Raw genomic sequence first — 14,454 nt, 5'->3', positions numbered from 1 at the left:
AGTAATCATGTTGACTTATTCACACGAGCGAATTCGATGAATCCCAATTTTCGATGATTGTAGGCAATAATTCGAGCCTAATATCACGAATACAGCATTCGATGTTAATTCTTAATGCTTCAAGGGTTCGTGGTATGTTCACGTGGACCAATGATTTCAAATAACCCCACAAAAAGAAATCTAAATGAGTTAATTTATAACTTCTATGAGGCCAACTAACACTTGCATTTCGTGAAATTAATCTTTAATCAATTTGTTTTTCCTAAATACATCGATAATGGCGTTAGAAGTGTGACATGTGGCACCGTTTTGTTAAAACAACATGTCCGCTCACAACAGTGTGCTGAAATTCGGCCACATAAAAATTTGTTATCAACTGGTGTTGCTTACCAGTCACTGTAACTGCATCTCCATTTCGTTTCGGGAGGGGGCAATAATGCCATCATGTCACAAACTGCAAATCCCAGCGAACGGGCAGATTGTAAGGAAGTTTTCGTGTTTTTCTCTGCGTACAACACAGTACGAAACTGTTTTCCCTAAAAGGTCATACACAAGGGCGTCAATCCCCTTTAAACAGATAGCCCTAGTATGCTTTGCTGTTATTAAATAATCCAATCTATTCGTAACGCATCTTTTAGATGCAAAATTTTCTGCTTAGGATTTAATCTTGTTTGAAGAACAAGTTGCGTTAAAGATTATATGCTTGTTCCAAGTACATTATGAAGCTAGGTACTAAAGTTACAGAAAAAAAAAAGCGATTACATTGAGGCAATTTATAATTCTCAATGATTCTTGACGATTTCATCAATTAGAGATAATCTTCTTCGAAATAAAATGATGAAATAAACCATTCTTGATGTAATAGCTCCAATTCAGATGCGTGTACTTTTGTGTTGGTCGACCAGTGTTTGCCAAGAAAGAAGACTTCACAGCAGTGTTCCATAAAAAGTTACCTGACTGTTATAAAAGCATTTGCATTGTTATGCCGAAGCATGTAATGTGGCACGATACTGCAATACAACTGCTTTCGAGGTCTGAGTTGCTGATCAGCGTAAGGTCAGAAGTTCTGTCCTCTGTTTTCTATCCTCTTTGTTCAGTCCTCTGTTAGCCAATCAGACATTCGCACTAAAAACGAAGTCGATGTGTTTGAAATGGAGGAGATCGAATTCACTAGGTGATCTTAGGAGGAGAGAACCAGCCCACAGCGGAAACTGGCGCTAAGTTTTCTGCCTTAAGAAACATTAGTCGACTTGCCAAAAGATTCCACCATTTTTATGACAGAGCACAATCATGAAAAAAAAATGCTCCTTTTGATCCTTAAAAGTTTTCAACAGAACTAGTCCCTTAAGAATAAGCAGACAGACCAAATTATATACCGTAATTTTTGAGGAAGTATCAGTTTTATGCAACTACTAGCCTATTAATTTCCTATTAGACTGGAGAACTCCATTCTTAGTTAAAGATTCGTAACTTTACATATCCATAAAAAGATCTCACACTGAATTGTAAGCATCTAGCTCTTGTATTAATTAACGAGTTTGTAGAGTCATTAGGTTACTTCGAAGCAGGAGAGATGCAAAATGAGCAACGCCTTTGCCGGGAATCGAACCACGGATCAAACGCGCCCAGCGCGCTGACTACTACACTACGAAGGCACGCTAAGAAGGCGTGAAAAATACCTTATATACTCCCACTTTTAAAGGGCGATTAGGGTTTAGGGGACCCAGTCGTCAAATCCTGGGTGTGGAGAATAATCAACCACCACCCTTTTTAGTTCAGGCGCCAGTGTAGAGTCAATAGGTTATTTTGAAGCAGGAGAGATGAAAAATGAGCAACGCCTTCGCCGGGAATCGAAGCACGGGCCTGTGGAATACGCGCCCAGCGTGTTGACCGCTACACTACGAAGGCGGGAGAAATGGCTTATAAGTTATTATGATTTTAATCTTCACTTTAACATCAATCTTTCTGTGTTTCCTAAACGAATACAAATTAGCTGTTTTAAGCGCATTTAAGCTAAGGGTTTTTGATCTTTCACTGAAAGAGTTTCCGGCACTTGCGCCATGCTGTTACATTTCGCCAGCTGTATATAAAACATTTTACCGGCTTTTGCATTCTCTCACAGGCGACTGGTTTAAACTTACGAGTCGCTGAAGTTAGTTAAGCGAAATTATAGTTTAATTTATTACCTGCGTATTCTTAGACTACTTTTATAAATGTTTAAATTTAAGTATCTATTATTGCTTAAATTACATCGACAAAAATAGTCGTTTATGAGTAACCTAATCCCTGTTTTTTATGCTAAAAATTCAGTTTAACAAAACGGCTCTTTTAACCTTCGCAAGGCTTTGCCATACTATTGCTGAGTGCGTACGGTTTCACAATGGACTGAATGCACGCATAAACGATGGTAGCTTTATAAAATTTAGTTTACCAAATGGAACTCTTTACAGTTCTACAGCATCACACAAAAATACTCGTACATAATCAGTAATTACACGTCAAACTAATTCTTAGTAGTTTGCTCCTATGGAGATCTCTCAATACTCAGAACACAAGCTGAATTAAACAACTCAGAAACTGACGCTCTCTCCAGTCTTATATAATTTTTCTCCCGTCGCCGAGAAATCTGTAATACCTGCTACTTCTTGAAATTACTGGAAGGCATACGAGGGCTGGATATATATATATATATATAGGGGTAAAGGATAGTTACATATACGGATCAATGACATTTATTGAATCACAATACCAATTACAGTTATACAGACATAGAACCAAAATGTAGCCAAATGGTAAACAGGTTTGGCAATTTTTAGCGATTTTTTGCTAAAGTTGGTGACAAAAATTACTCGCCAAAACCGTCGCCAGCTTGGCAACATCTCGCCAGTAGAGTGAGATAGCCATTTACTCAGCGTTAAATAGGCTTGTAATCTTATTTTTCCGGCACAGTATTGTCTATTTCAAGTATTTCATGTCACATTATACAAAAAATACTATCATTTCACATCACTGAAGTTATTTACATACATACAAAATCCGTAACACTATTTTCAGGCGTAGCAATAATTCGCAAGTTATCCAGTAGGGTTGCAGAACTAAGTTCGAGTAACAGCTCAGTACAATTTAGCTAATATATTTCTAAAATTCACTAATAAATAATTACGTATTTTAGAAAGAAGACTGCTTAGCAAGAATTCCATACATTGCCTAAAGTAATTGATTATTTACTCTAACAGTTGTCCTTGACAGTTATCTAGAGGAATATTTGCGATGAAGCATCAAAAGTAAAACAACTATGTTGAATAATATAAAATATATGGAATCATAAACAAATCTTCAAAAGAGGAAGCTTTCTGCCGTACAATGCATAAATACATATAAACATAGAAAAATGAATTATGTAATAGAAGTTTTGCTCACGTTTTTCGCAAAAAGCTCCTTTGGTTCCTGTAGGACAATGGCAGAAGTAGGGCTTCACACATTCTCCACCATTCTGGCAGGCTGGATCACAAAAGGCTATAAATATATAATAATATTTACTCCCACTAGAACATTTACATTAAAATGTTAAGAACATATTTTCCATCAAGAAAGTGAATAAATACATTCTAAAACCCACAAAGGTTTTTCAGTGTTGGTTTGAATAGCAAACACCAATCTTTTCCAACTCGCTAAAATTTTGCATAGAACTAAAGCTGACTCTTAAACACAAAACGACAGTTATAAATGCTTATAACTTACTCTCCTTGTAATAGCTCTTTCGTAATGAAATGTTCGAACTTATTAAAAAATATATCTTTAAGTTCTTCGAACTTGGCCACTAATAACCTACCTTTGATAAAAAGGCATACGATAACATCTAACAGGTCTTGATTTGTATACTATATATATTACATACGTTCATAACTGAGTTAAAAAGTGTTGTTACGATAAGTATAAAGGGAAGAAAATGCGCAAGAATATTGTTGTGTATTTATTGATATCTAAGTACTGGGTGACCCAAAAGTCCGTTAACATTTGAATATTGAATAATTCACGGAATAATAATAAAGGAAAAATACATGCTTCATATGTTATGCGGTTTCATTGAAAGAAAAAGAATGAAAACAACAGGCAAACATATGGTGCTGGGCAGCAAGATGTCAGTGACGTCGCATGAAAATAGTATATGAAAATGAGCTATCGTAAAACAGGAAATCAGTGCCTTCATGACTTTGTCACTTTTCTATCCTCGCCTCCGGTCACGATGTGATGTGGATTTATCAGATCAATCGTGATAGGAGAAATGTGTTGTTCTGCTACTCAAACTGTCAGTAAGACGGGTGCGAGGTGGGCTAATATGTTACAGAATCGTACCATCCCTAGTCTGGTTGATAAACACCTGTTGGAAGGTATGACTGTTATACAGGATGGCGCTCCCCCATACGTGTGAAAGATTGCCTACATTCATTGTTTGGTGAGGAGTGTGTGCTGGGCAGCCACGTCCGTCAGGCTTGGCCTCTCAAGTCCCCAAATCTCAATTCGTGTGATTATTGGTTGTGGGGTTACACCAAACAAATCTACCGCGGTCGACCGACCTCTTTCTAGATGCTAAAAGACAGCAACCGACAGCAATTTTTCACCCATACCTTCAGATATGCTGTACAGTGCTTTTCACATTGTCTCTCGACTACAGGTATTGCTGATGAATGACGGCCGACATGTTGAACATTTGTTATAAAGAACATAGTCTTTGATTAAAAATCAATTATTATGCTAATTATTGCTTTTGCTATCGTATGAAGCGCCATCTGTTGACCGTTTTAAGCACTTTTTTGCTTTTAATAAAGCGCCATGACATTTCAAGCATGTGTGTCCTTTTTTACCTCTATATCTACATTATTCAGTGAATTATTGAATTTTCAAATGTTAACGGACTTTTGGGTCATCCTGTAGTTTCTTGATATCTAATTCGTAATTTCCGTTAGCAAAATATAGCAATAATATATTTGCACTGCATCAATATATCGAAGATAGCGAAATGGTCAACTGCGTACCCTACATGGTTCGGCTGTGACATTTTGCAACAATAAACTATTTCTTACACATATTTATCATACCGGAAATAGAGTACAGCCATTCTCAAATGACAGAAACATGTAGCTAAGCAGTCTGATTTTGATCTAAAGCAAGCAAGTGTTAATGAGTATTTTTATTCAAGTATTACGAAAATACAGTATAATAACAGTTTAACGTAGCGGAATTCCAGTTGGCCTTATTTTTTCGCGCCAAAATATCTGTTCGATTGTTCTGAGCTTTACATTTTTATGTATGTCACGTTTTAAGAAACCCCCATTTTTATATTCTGTTCAGACATTTTTACGTAAAACAACTTTATACCATTGATCTATGGGATAAAGTCAACTCGTTAAACCGCTGTGACCGATTTTAAAAATGAGCCAACGGAAGCATGCTCTAAAAAGTTAAATATTTCTCAACTCATCTTATGCATGATTTTGAAAAATCGTGAAGATATTATTAGCAAATCAAAGCAAAGTTGAAACGAAAACATGATAGGGATACATAAAAGAAAATAAATAGTGCTGAGAAAGCGCTGAAGATTTGGTTTACAAATGTTTGGAAAAAGGATATGGCAGTCGATGTCTCATAAATGCGGCAGAAAGCTAAAGAATCAGCCGTAAAATGGGAAAAGATGATTTTGTAACAAAAAAAAAAAAAAAAAAAATTAGTTTAGCCGACAGAAGAAAAAAAGGAAAACATAATTTAATAACGCATTAATTATGAAGATAAAGTTACTGTATTTGAGCACAACCAATGACAGTGAGAAGATTAAATGTTTAAATTCAATTCTAAGGCCTTTTACTTTTTGCCTTATTCGAGCGTATCGCAGAACTCCAAATATAACTCCAAATATACATTAACTGGTTCTCTTCCACTATCAATCAATGCAGACATGGAAAGTACTTGTATGAAAGTCCTTCCACTTAACCAAGCTGCAGAATTTAACAACTGAACTTTTATGCCATCCAACTATGAAAAGAAAATTAACTCCAATCTTATTCATCCAGCGCCTGGCCTCAGCAAAATAAAATTACCAATGTCTGACAAAATTTTAAGTAGTTTTTCTACAGTTGCATGTACTGATGGATCAAAAATTGAAAGACATTTGTTTTATTTTCGCCCCGTCTAAACTGCCCCTTCAAATATGATCAAATGAAAAGGCCATCTCCATTCTCAAGCGGAATTGTCAGCTATAAAAGCAGCGATTGAAATAGCCATTCTCAAAATTCTCAACTAATTTATAAAATTTGACTCCCGAGCAGTTATTTTGCCTTATAAGTAAAAGAGGTAAGAGGAAGGTAAGGGATTAAGAATCCGTTATCTTTCTCTCCATTGATTTTTGACATAAATTTTTTCTTGCCAAAATTCCAAACTACAAAATTCAAATTTCATGGATCAAAGGTCATACTGGCTATTTTGGTAATGATCAGGTAGATGAAACAGCTCTTAATTAAGGTGCATTCAAATTCCATGGCTTCACTCAATTTCCAAGTACCAATGAAACAATTTCCTTCAAAGTTTTGGCAAGATTTGTGGAAAAATGCTCTACTGGGAAGACGCATTAAGAACTTGATCCCCAATGTAAGCTTTGCATCTCTGTACTCGAATCCTTCATTAAATTACTATATAACAGAACACGGAACCCTACCCCACATATTTCTGCGCAAGAAATATGACGAACTCTGATATTTGCAAATGTGGGAAAACCCTTGATCATTAGACTTTCTCATGCCCGTTAACAGGTCCGCGGTTCGATTCCCAAGAAAGGCTGTGCTAACTTTCCCTCTTGCTTACTTCCAAAAAGTACCTAACGTCTCTACAACCTCTTTGGTATTATTATTATAGTTCATTATAATACAATGTTCCATGTACTTATTATAGTTATGTCTATACTAATTATGTTCATCTATTATTTTTTTACACAAAACAAATGCTAAATTTAATTTGTGAATTTCAAATTCTATTGAGACTATATTGTAATAACTTTACGTCCTAAATCATTATTTTTAATAAATACTGGATGCGGTGCGTACAGTGGGATTGTTCGATGTACCATAACAGGTAAAGTCTAGATCATTTGGGAAGCTTCAGTTGCCCATTGCCGCAACCTTTCATTGTAAATTCTTATAAAACTCGTAATTTTTTTCCTTCTCTCTCTCTCCCTTTTAAAAAAATAGTTAGTGTGGGAAGGCACTACCAGGAGACCCATGGTACATCGCTGGTGTTCCCCATGTTTTACCTGTACCCCTATATACCTGTACCTGTCAAATAATTTCCAGAAACATCATGAATATGAACTTTTGCGCAATAAATACAGACAAACAACTATGAATAAACTTGTTTCTAAATAAAATGTTGTGAAAGTAAGTATTTATAGGTTTCTAGTTGTATTTATATTAAATTAACTAAATTCCATTGAGCTTTAAAAGGACAATATTCTCATAGCTTTATGCTACAAAATAGTCCTGTACAAATGTCATCGCATTACGTGACACCAACTGTATACGTATTTTTTAATTCCTCAGATACATATTTAAAGTTTCCAGTGAGAAGATTTCGCGTGATGGCAAATTAAAACGTATTGGAAGACTTTTATACGAGCTGCAAGATTTTTATACCAGCAATTCAATGAAATTAGTGTGCGATTAAATAACCATTTTTTCCTTAATTAAATAAGTGCACAAGACGTTCCATGGCAATGAATTAACATCATACCAATTTTTGCTTCCACTACTTGGGTTTTGCATTTTGAGCAGCTCACATTAAATATAATATTTTATGTTCTAAATCTCTAATTTTATGTTTTAAATCTTTAATATCTGGGGAGCTAATTCAGTTAGCCTACCGTAACTACTTAGCTTAAGCGTTAAATTAAAATAGGCGTACCAACATCAGATTGTAGTTCTTTTTAATCCTATGCTTTTGTTTTATTTTAAAAGTTTTCAGTACTATTTTAACTTCTGAAATTTTATTAGTAAATTCTTCAAGGTGTTAGATTGTAAAGTAAATCTTCAGGTTGCAATTTATATTTTCAAATACCAAGCTTGCTTTATTCTACAGTGCTGCAGACGAGTATGGATCTGAAATTATTCAATGCCTAGTTCAAAATTAAGTTTTTTTAACACAAATTATCTTTCGCATCAGGGAGCATTAATGAAATAAAATCCCAAAAATTGTTTTAATGTTCTGAGCGAAAGATATAGGAGAATTTAAATAATTCTTTTCAGAAAAACTGATGATTAAACATCAGCTAGCTGCACCAGAAAACTTTCTCGTACTTCACTTGCAGATGCCAAAGGGGAATTCGATAACAACTCAAAAAGTGTTTTCATGTTCAGGTGAGTTTGAAATTTAAAAGTTTTTCATCATCTGGCCATTAAAGATATTAATATTCATTAAAGGTATTAACATAATTTAGCTTGTTCGGAGGAGTGTTTTTTGTTGTTTGGAAAGTTCTCGAGCGTTATTATCCACAATTCATGAAATACCATACTTTTTTCCCTTCATTAAGAAATACAAAATAATTAATTTTTTCTCAAAAACAATGAAGTGCTATCTGAAATAACAGAAAAGTTTTCCATTTAAGATTTTCTCAGAAACTTTTGTTTTTCCATGTACATTACATAAACTGTTTATATAGAATATTCAAAAGGTATAGTTAGGGATTGTTATGCTAATACTGTTGCACATTTAGAGGAACTTTGTACTAAATGTTTGTGCTGATGTGATTAATGGTAATCTCAAAGTTTTCAGCAAAGGAGAGTTAACTATCCCGAACTTGTAGAAAAATACGCAATTTGTTTTAGTTAAACAAAAAAAAAAGGATTAAATACTGTTAATATTTTTTTCTTTAAGTGTGTAAGATTTTAATTAAAAATAATTAAAAATAATTAAAAATAATTCATGTTATAGAATAAGTGTTTAAAATTACATTTTGCGCGGAAATTTAGCTTTCATCAGGGTACCGATAAAAAGTATTGATATTAAATACTGATTTTTGATTTAAATACGGAACATTTCAAACTTTAAGTTCAAATAAGTTAAATTTTTATTATATTATTCAAATAACTTTTTAAGATCAAAAATATAAAAAATTAAGAACGGGATTACGCCTAAATTTTCTCAAATTCGAATTCCAAAAAATACCTGGAGTTCCCCGAGTGTTTTCAACATCGAATTTCTCGAACCCTTTATGCAAAAAATAAGGATAAAAAGAGAAAAAAAATACATTTCCTATTTATACAATAAAACCCTGCTATAAAGAACTTCAAAGCAAAAGAAAAGTTTGGTTCCTTTTATCCCGTTATTTGATACATCGGATCTCATTGAAAAATAGATCATATCACAAAAAATTACAATAACTGACTGAGGAATTAAAACAAAAATGAACAGTGTTGTCATATACACCAAACAAAGTGCACAATAACTCTATGTTTTTAATGTCGTATTAAACGTTTAATCATATTAAGCGTTATCATACATAGTATATATATATATATATATTAAAATGCGAATTTTAACATTCTTATTATTTACCAAACAATTGATCATCCATTCTACTTTCATTTCCCTCATTTAATTCATATCTATGTACATAAAAGAAAATTTAGTTAAAAAAAAGTTAAAAAGGACTGTTAAAGACAGTAAAACCAAATTAATCTTCCAATTTTGGTAAAAAAAATATATAGCAAGCTTTGCTGATCCCCAAATTATGAAATAGGTTTGAAGTATAAAAAGTTTGTAAATTAAGGTAAAAGATGTAAATCCTATTTTAAATATATAGTTTTAGAAAAAGAAATCTTTTTTTGATTGAGGTCTATTTAATATTTTTTTAATTAATATAATGCTCGATTTAAGCGAACTGTATTATGTATGAGAATTCCATTTCAGGATCAAACTTATTTGTTGGAATAACTACCCTAAAAATTGAAGATGTATGATTTGTGTAACTGAAGGGTTTAAATTAACCCAGGTTGTAGAACATGTCAGACGCTTGAGAAAATCTCCCAGTTTTTCAAATTTGAAAGAATAGTTTAAAAATTCCCTTAGTAAGCAAAAATGTTTTAAAGAGAATATGGAAAAAAAATTTAAACTATAGCAACTTGATTACAAATGCAGGGATATTAATCTCCGCCTTAAAAAAAAAAAAAAAAAAAAAAAAAAAGTTGGTTCCTTCCACCCCCGTAAGTTTTTCTTTTACAACATTTAGGCATATTTTATTTTATAACATTTTACTCATCAGATAAACCTGAAACTTTATTTTATATAATTATCTAAATTTAATGAGCATATTTAAATTATTTAAAATTATATTAGAAAAGAAGAAAAGCACTGTGTGATTCACTTTGTTTAAAAATATGTTGCATTTTTAAGTTTCCTTCGACAAAAAAAAAAAAAAAAAAAAAAAAAAAAAAAAAAAAAAATTCAAAATTTATTTGTCGCATATATTAGAATAAAAATAGGTTCGCTTAAAATTCTGAACACATTTGTAAATATAAATGCAAATTGTAAATATAAATGCTTCTGCGGAGAAGAATATGTGTGATCATGTATTTGAAATTTATCATCTCAAAAGCTTTTCCAAGATTTCTTCCCCAAAATATATTATTGAGAATAAGAACTAAATTTTTATTTTAACAGAATGTGCCCACATTTAATAGAATACTTACGTACACATCCTTTCTCATACTTTGATTTGAAAATATCACATCTGTCGTAGTATATCCTCTGGTTATACAGTGTTTTGGATTCGTAAATCAATGACTTAAGAATCACAAATTTTTGAAAGAGGCATATTTTCAGAATTAACGACAGCTAAGAATTTCCATCCATTTCTTTTCATATTCTCTGTATTATTTATATTTGCTAAATCATTTTTTTTAAATAATGGATAGCGATAAGATTTGGTGGCAGCATTCTTTTATTTGAAAAATGATTAGATACAAAAGTGAAACGAATGCAAAACTGAGGATTGAGGCTAATACATTTAATTGCTTCATAAAGGGAGTTCTTCATAATCCAGCTTTTTCTTGTTCGTTTGGCATATTCCGATAATACTCGTACTTTTATTGCTTATAAATGTGTTATGTTTTTCTCAATCTCGTATCTAGTTTAAAATAGTTTCTCATATGTAGTTAATCATAAGATTTCTGCAGTTTTGGATTATCTCATAATATATTTTTATGGACGTCTGAACCACAGACAACTCACTATCGATTTTTCTGGATCATTACTTCCTATGTATGGTGGGAGGTTGAAAACAGCGACTGCTTTTTGAGCCTATAACGGAGCCATCAAATTCATACTTGTTTCTTAGGCTCAAAGAAGTCCCGCTAATGTGAACAAGCTTTTTCCAGACTTCAGGTAAAATACCAGTTCGTTTGTCCAATTTTACATAAAATCTAATCAACACTTTATATGAATATTCAGAAAGCCTAAACATGGAAAATGGAAATTTTGGGGAGTTTCATATAAAATTTAGTTTGTACGAAATAAGCGTCACATTCATACACACGGACAGACAGACGTGATTTCAAAAATAGTAAAAAACTGTTGCGGGGTTCCCGTTTAGTGTTTATTCACTGAAAACAAGCTACGAAATTTTTGAAACGAAGACATTACCTATGTATATAAGTTGGAAGGAGGTAAATATGCACGAGAGGCGATTAAAATACGGATGCTAGATTAAGAATAGTGAAGCCATGCTTCCACTTTATTTCTATTAGTTGGTTAAGAGTTCTTGTAAAACTTTGAGCTCATATTTATTTAAGTACGTGCGCTACGAACATTACATGAGAATAATATTAGATTTATATAACGCTCATGAAAATATAAGGAATAATTTTAAATGACGCAATTTATAAAAGGTTTATTACAAGCATATTACTAGTTTCAGGATAGGAAAGAAAAGTAACCAATTAAAAAGAAGAGTTAAGGGGTTATAGAAAATTAAAATTAGAATTTTATCTCATGTATGTTTATTTTACATATTTAAACAATGTCAAAAGTAGGCAATATTTCATCTTCCTTTCTTTTTCTCCCTTTATCAGGTAGTTGTGTTGCTTGTTACAAAGTAGTTTCAAACGTGTTTTTTCAAAGACTCATAAGCTCTCAGTCATTTGAATAAGTATGCACCAGCTACATTTTTCAAAAAGTTCTATATTTTTAGTTTAATGAATTACTGCAGGCACATTTTACGTAAGTCAATTGCATCTGAATAACGAATTAGCTTTCTAATGCTCATTGTTTAACATATATGCTTTGTTTTAGGTTACTTTAGTTTTTATAAATATTTTTTTCTATAAAACTTTCTGGCGAGAAGTTAGTTAGATCCTTTGTTAAAGGCTACTGCACATTCCAATCCGAGATGAATTAGAAATGCACTGACGTTTAACATTAAGAGAATTTTTTCATTTCATCAATTATTTCTAAAATTATACTTTTAAAACAATTTGGTATGGGTAAAGACACACAATAAAGCAATATATAACATAGAACGATCATAGTGCACATGCATGATCCCACATTAGACTCATCAGCTCAGAAGTGTCTAAAACAAAGGTTGCAAGATCGAATAAAAACATAATCTTAAGAGGAGATATGGTCTCCTCTAACAATCAGCTGTCACAACGTGATTTCATACTGGAAATAAGTAGTTTATGTCTTTCTTTGGCAATCAGTACTACTGCCTCAGCAACGTTGTTTCCAGATCCTAGATTGTTCTAAAAGGGGAAAATTGAGTTGTAATTGCTCACCGAAGAGCGTTCCAAACATGTTTTATAGAGTTTAAATCTGGAGATCTGATTGGCATATTCTTCCAGTTAAAAACCTCACTTTCCAGAAAAGTTATCCACTAGACCTATGTGGGTGAGCGTTGTTGTCCATAAAAATGAATTGAAAATCCTAAAACTGAGAACATAAGGCTATAAGATCTCTAGTTAGCATCCCAGTCACTTCTGCACACAGAATAGTCCGCTTATCTCGATGCGTAGAACATCGAATTAGCGTTAGAAAAGAATCATTTTCTTCAGAGATGAGTCCACATTCAGTCAAACCACTGATTAATCACAGGAAATATCGTGCTGGACCAGGGGTACATATTTTCATGTCTTTGACGGAAGCTTAGTGAATGCTGCGAGAGGAACTGCGAGAGATCCTTCGTGAAAATGAAGGCTTCCACTTCGTCCTGATACTTATTTCATTAAAATTTGGAAATTCAATATAAATGGGTAGATAATTGAGATTATTTTTAGATATTAAAACATTAAAAGACGAGAAGCATCCTTGACTGATATAGACTTGTAGGAATAATTGCTTCTCAAAGTACGAACGCTTTGAAAACTGAATATTTGTGAAAAATAAAGCATTATCATCGGCAAGTTTCATATTCATTTGAATTTTTTGCCGAATTTAAATGGGGAAAACAATATAGGCAACCTTTAGTCTGCGTTTTCAAAGTGCATTAATTTTTTTAGAAATTATGGCCTGAAGTTAAAGAAAAAGACTAAACGTAATATTTGATTTATATTTATCTCATTTTTAATTGCTGTTTCTTGTATTCGAAATTTGACTGATTCATTGCTCTTCCATCAAATAACAGCCGACATTTTGAAAATTATTTTTGATCTTGGCGAATCAGCTTGGCGAAGGTTGTGAACTTCCAGGAGAAGCACCCTGTTCTACGGTCGATAAGGAATACCCTGTTACGTCGATAAGAGCCTTTTCTACGGCCCGGAGCGAGACGTGGTTAGGCCATAGATGTGGTGAACGCGAGGGGAAAGCAAGAATTGTTGGAAGTTGAGTGCCACATACAGAAGGAATTTGCCTGACTGATAATACTGTGGGGCACTGTCCCATTGCCCCTTACGGGCCTTCAAGGTACGAGAAAACAAGAACTTCTAATACCTCAGAGATGTAACGGTGATTATATAATGTCCTGATAAAACTAGCGAGCAATATCTAGCGTTACGGCATATCATGAAGCCAGAAGCCCGACCGACATGGTGATGAATCACGCAGCCCTCATTCGATGAGACATAGTTCTGCCAAACGGACACGATGCAATCATCATGGTACTGCGGACCTAAATGGAGTTCATATGAAAGGACGATGTAATCCTATTCACTCTTAGCCGAAGCAGTTTTATGATTCCGATTTGTAAAAATCCCCCTTTGTTGCTGACGACTATAGACCATATGCTAGGAAGTAGTGGCTGTGCAACACACTGTAATTCTTCAGCTAAGATTTGTGATACAGCTGTATGATCATTAATACCTACAGAAACAAAAAGTCAATCTGCTCGTCTGATGTGCGGGAAAAGGGCCCGCTTGACCCTACATAGTAGGGCTATGTAGGGATCTATTACGCTTTGTATTGTTAGGGTAACTATGTGGG

The 14,454-nt window shown here is 33.4% G+C and overlaps 1 protein-coding gene across 3 annotated transcripts in view; it reads right to left on the bottom strand.

Moving 5' to 3' along the window:
- The window catches only part of LOC118187972 (uncharacterized), a 737,440-nt gene that overhangs the window by 28,916 nt on the left and 694,070 nt on the right, over positions 1–14,454 (bottom strand). For all 3 annotated transcript variants that reach the window (XM_085818560.1, XM_035358288.2, XM_035358289.2), the window contains one exon: positions 3,421–3,516. In XM_085818560.1, coding sequence (XP_085674686.1) covers positions 3,421–3,516 — 96 coding nt within the window. The remainder of the gene's footprint in view (positions 1–3,420; positions 3,517–14,454) is intronic.

The sequence above is a fragment of the Stegodyphus dumicola genome, chromosome 6, assembly GCF_044657685.1.
Source record: "Stegodyphus dumicola isolate Sdum_Otavi_A_Nest chromosome 6, ASM4465768v1".
Classification (NCBI taxonomy): Eukaryota; Metazoa; Arthropoda; class Arachnida; order Araneae; family Eresidae; genus Stegodyphus; species Stegodyphus dumicola.
Note: the sequence above shows the minus strand (reverse complement) of the source record. Positions and strands in the feature narration are given on the sequence as shown.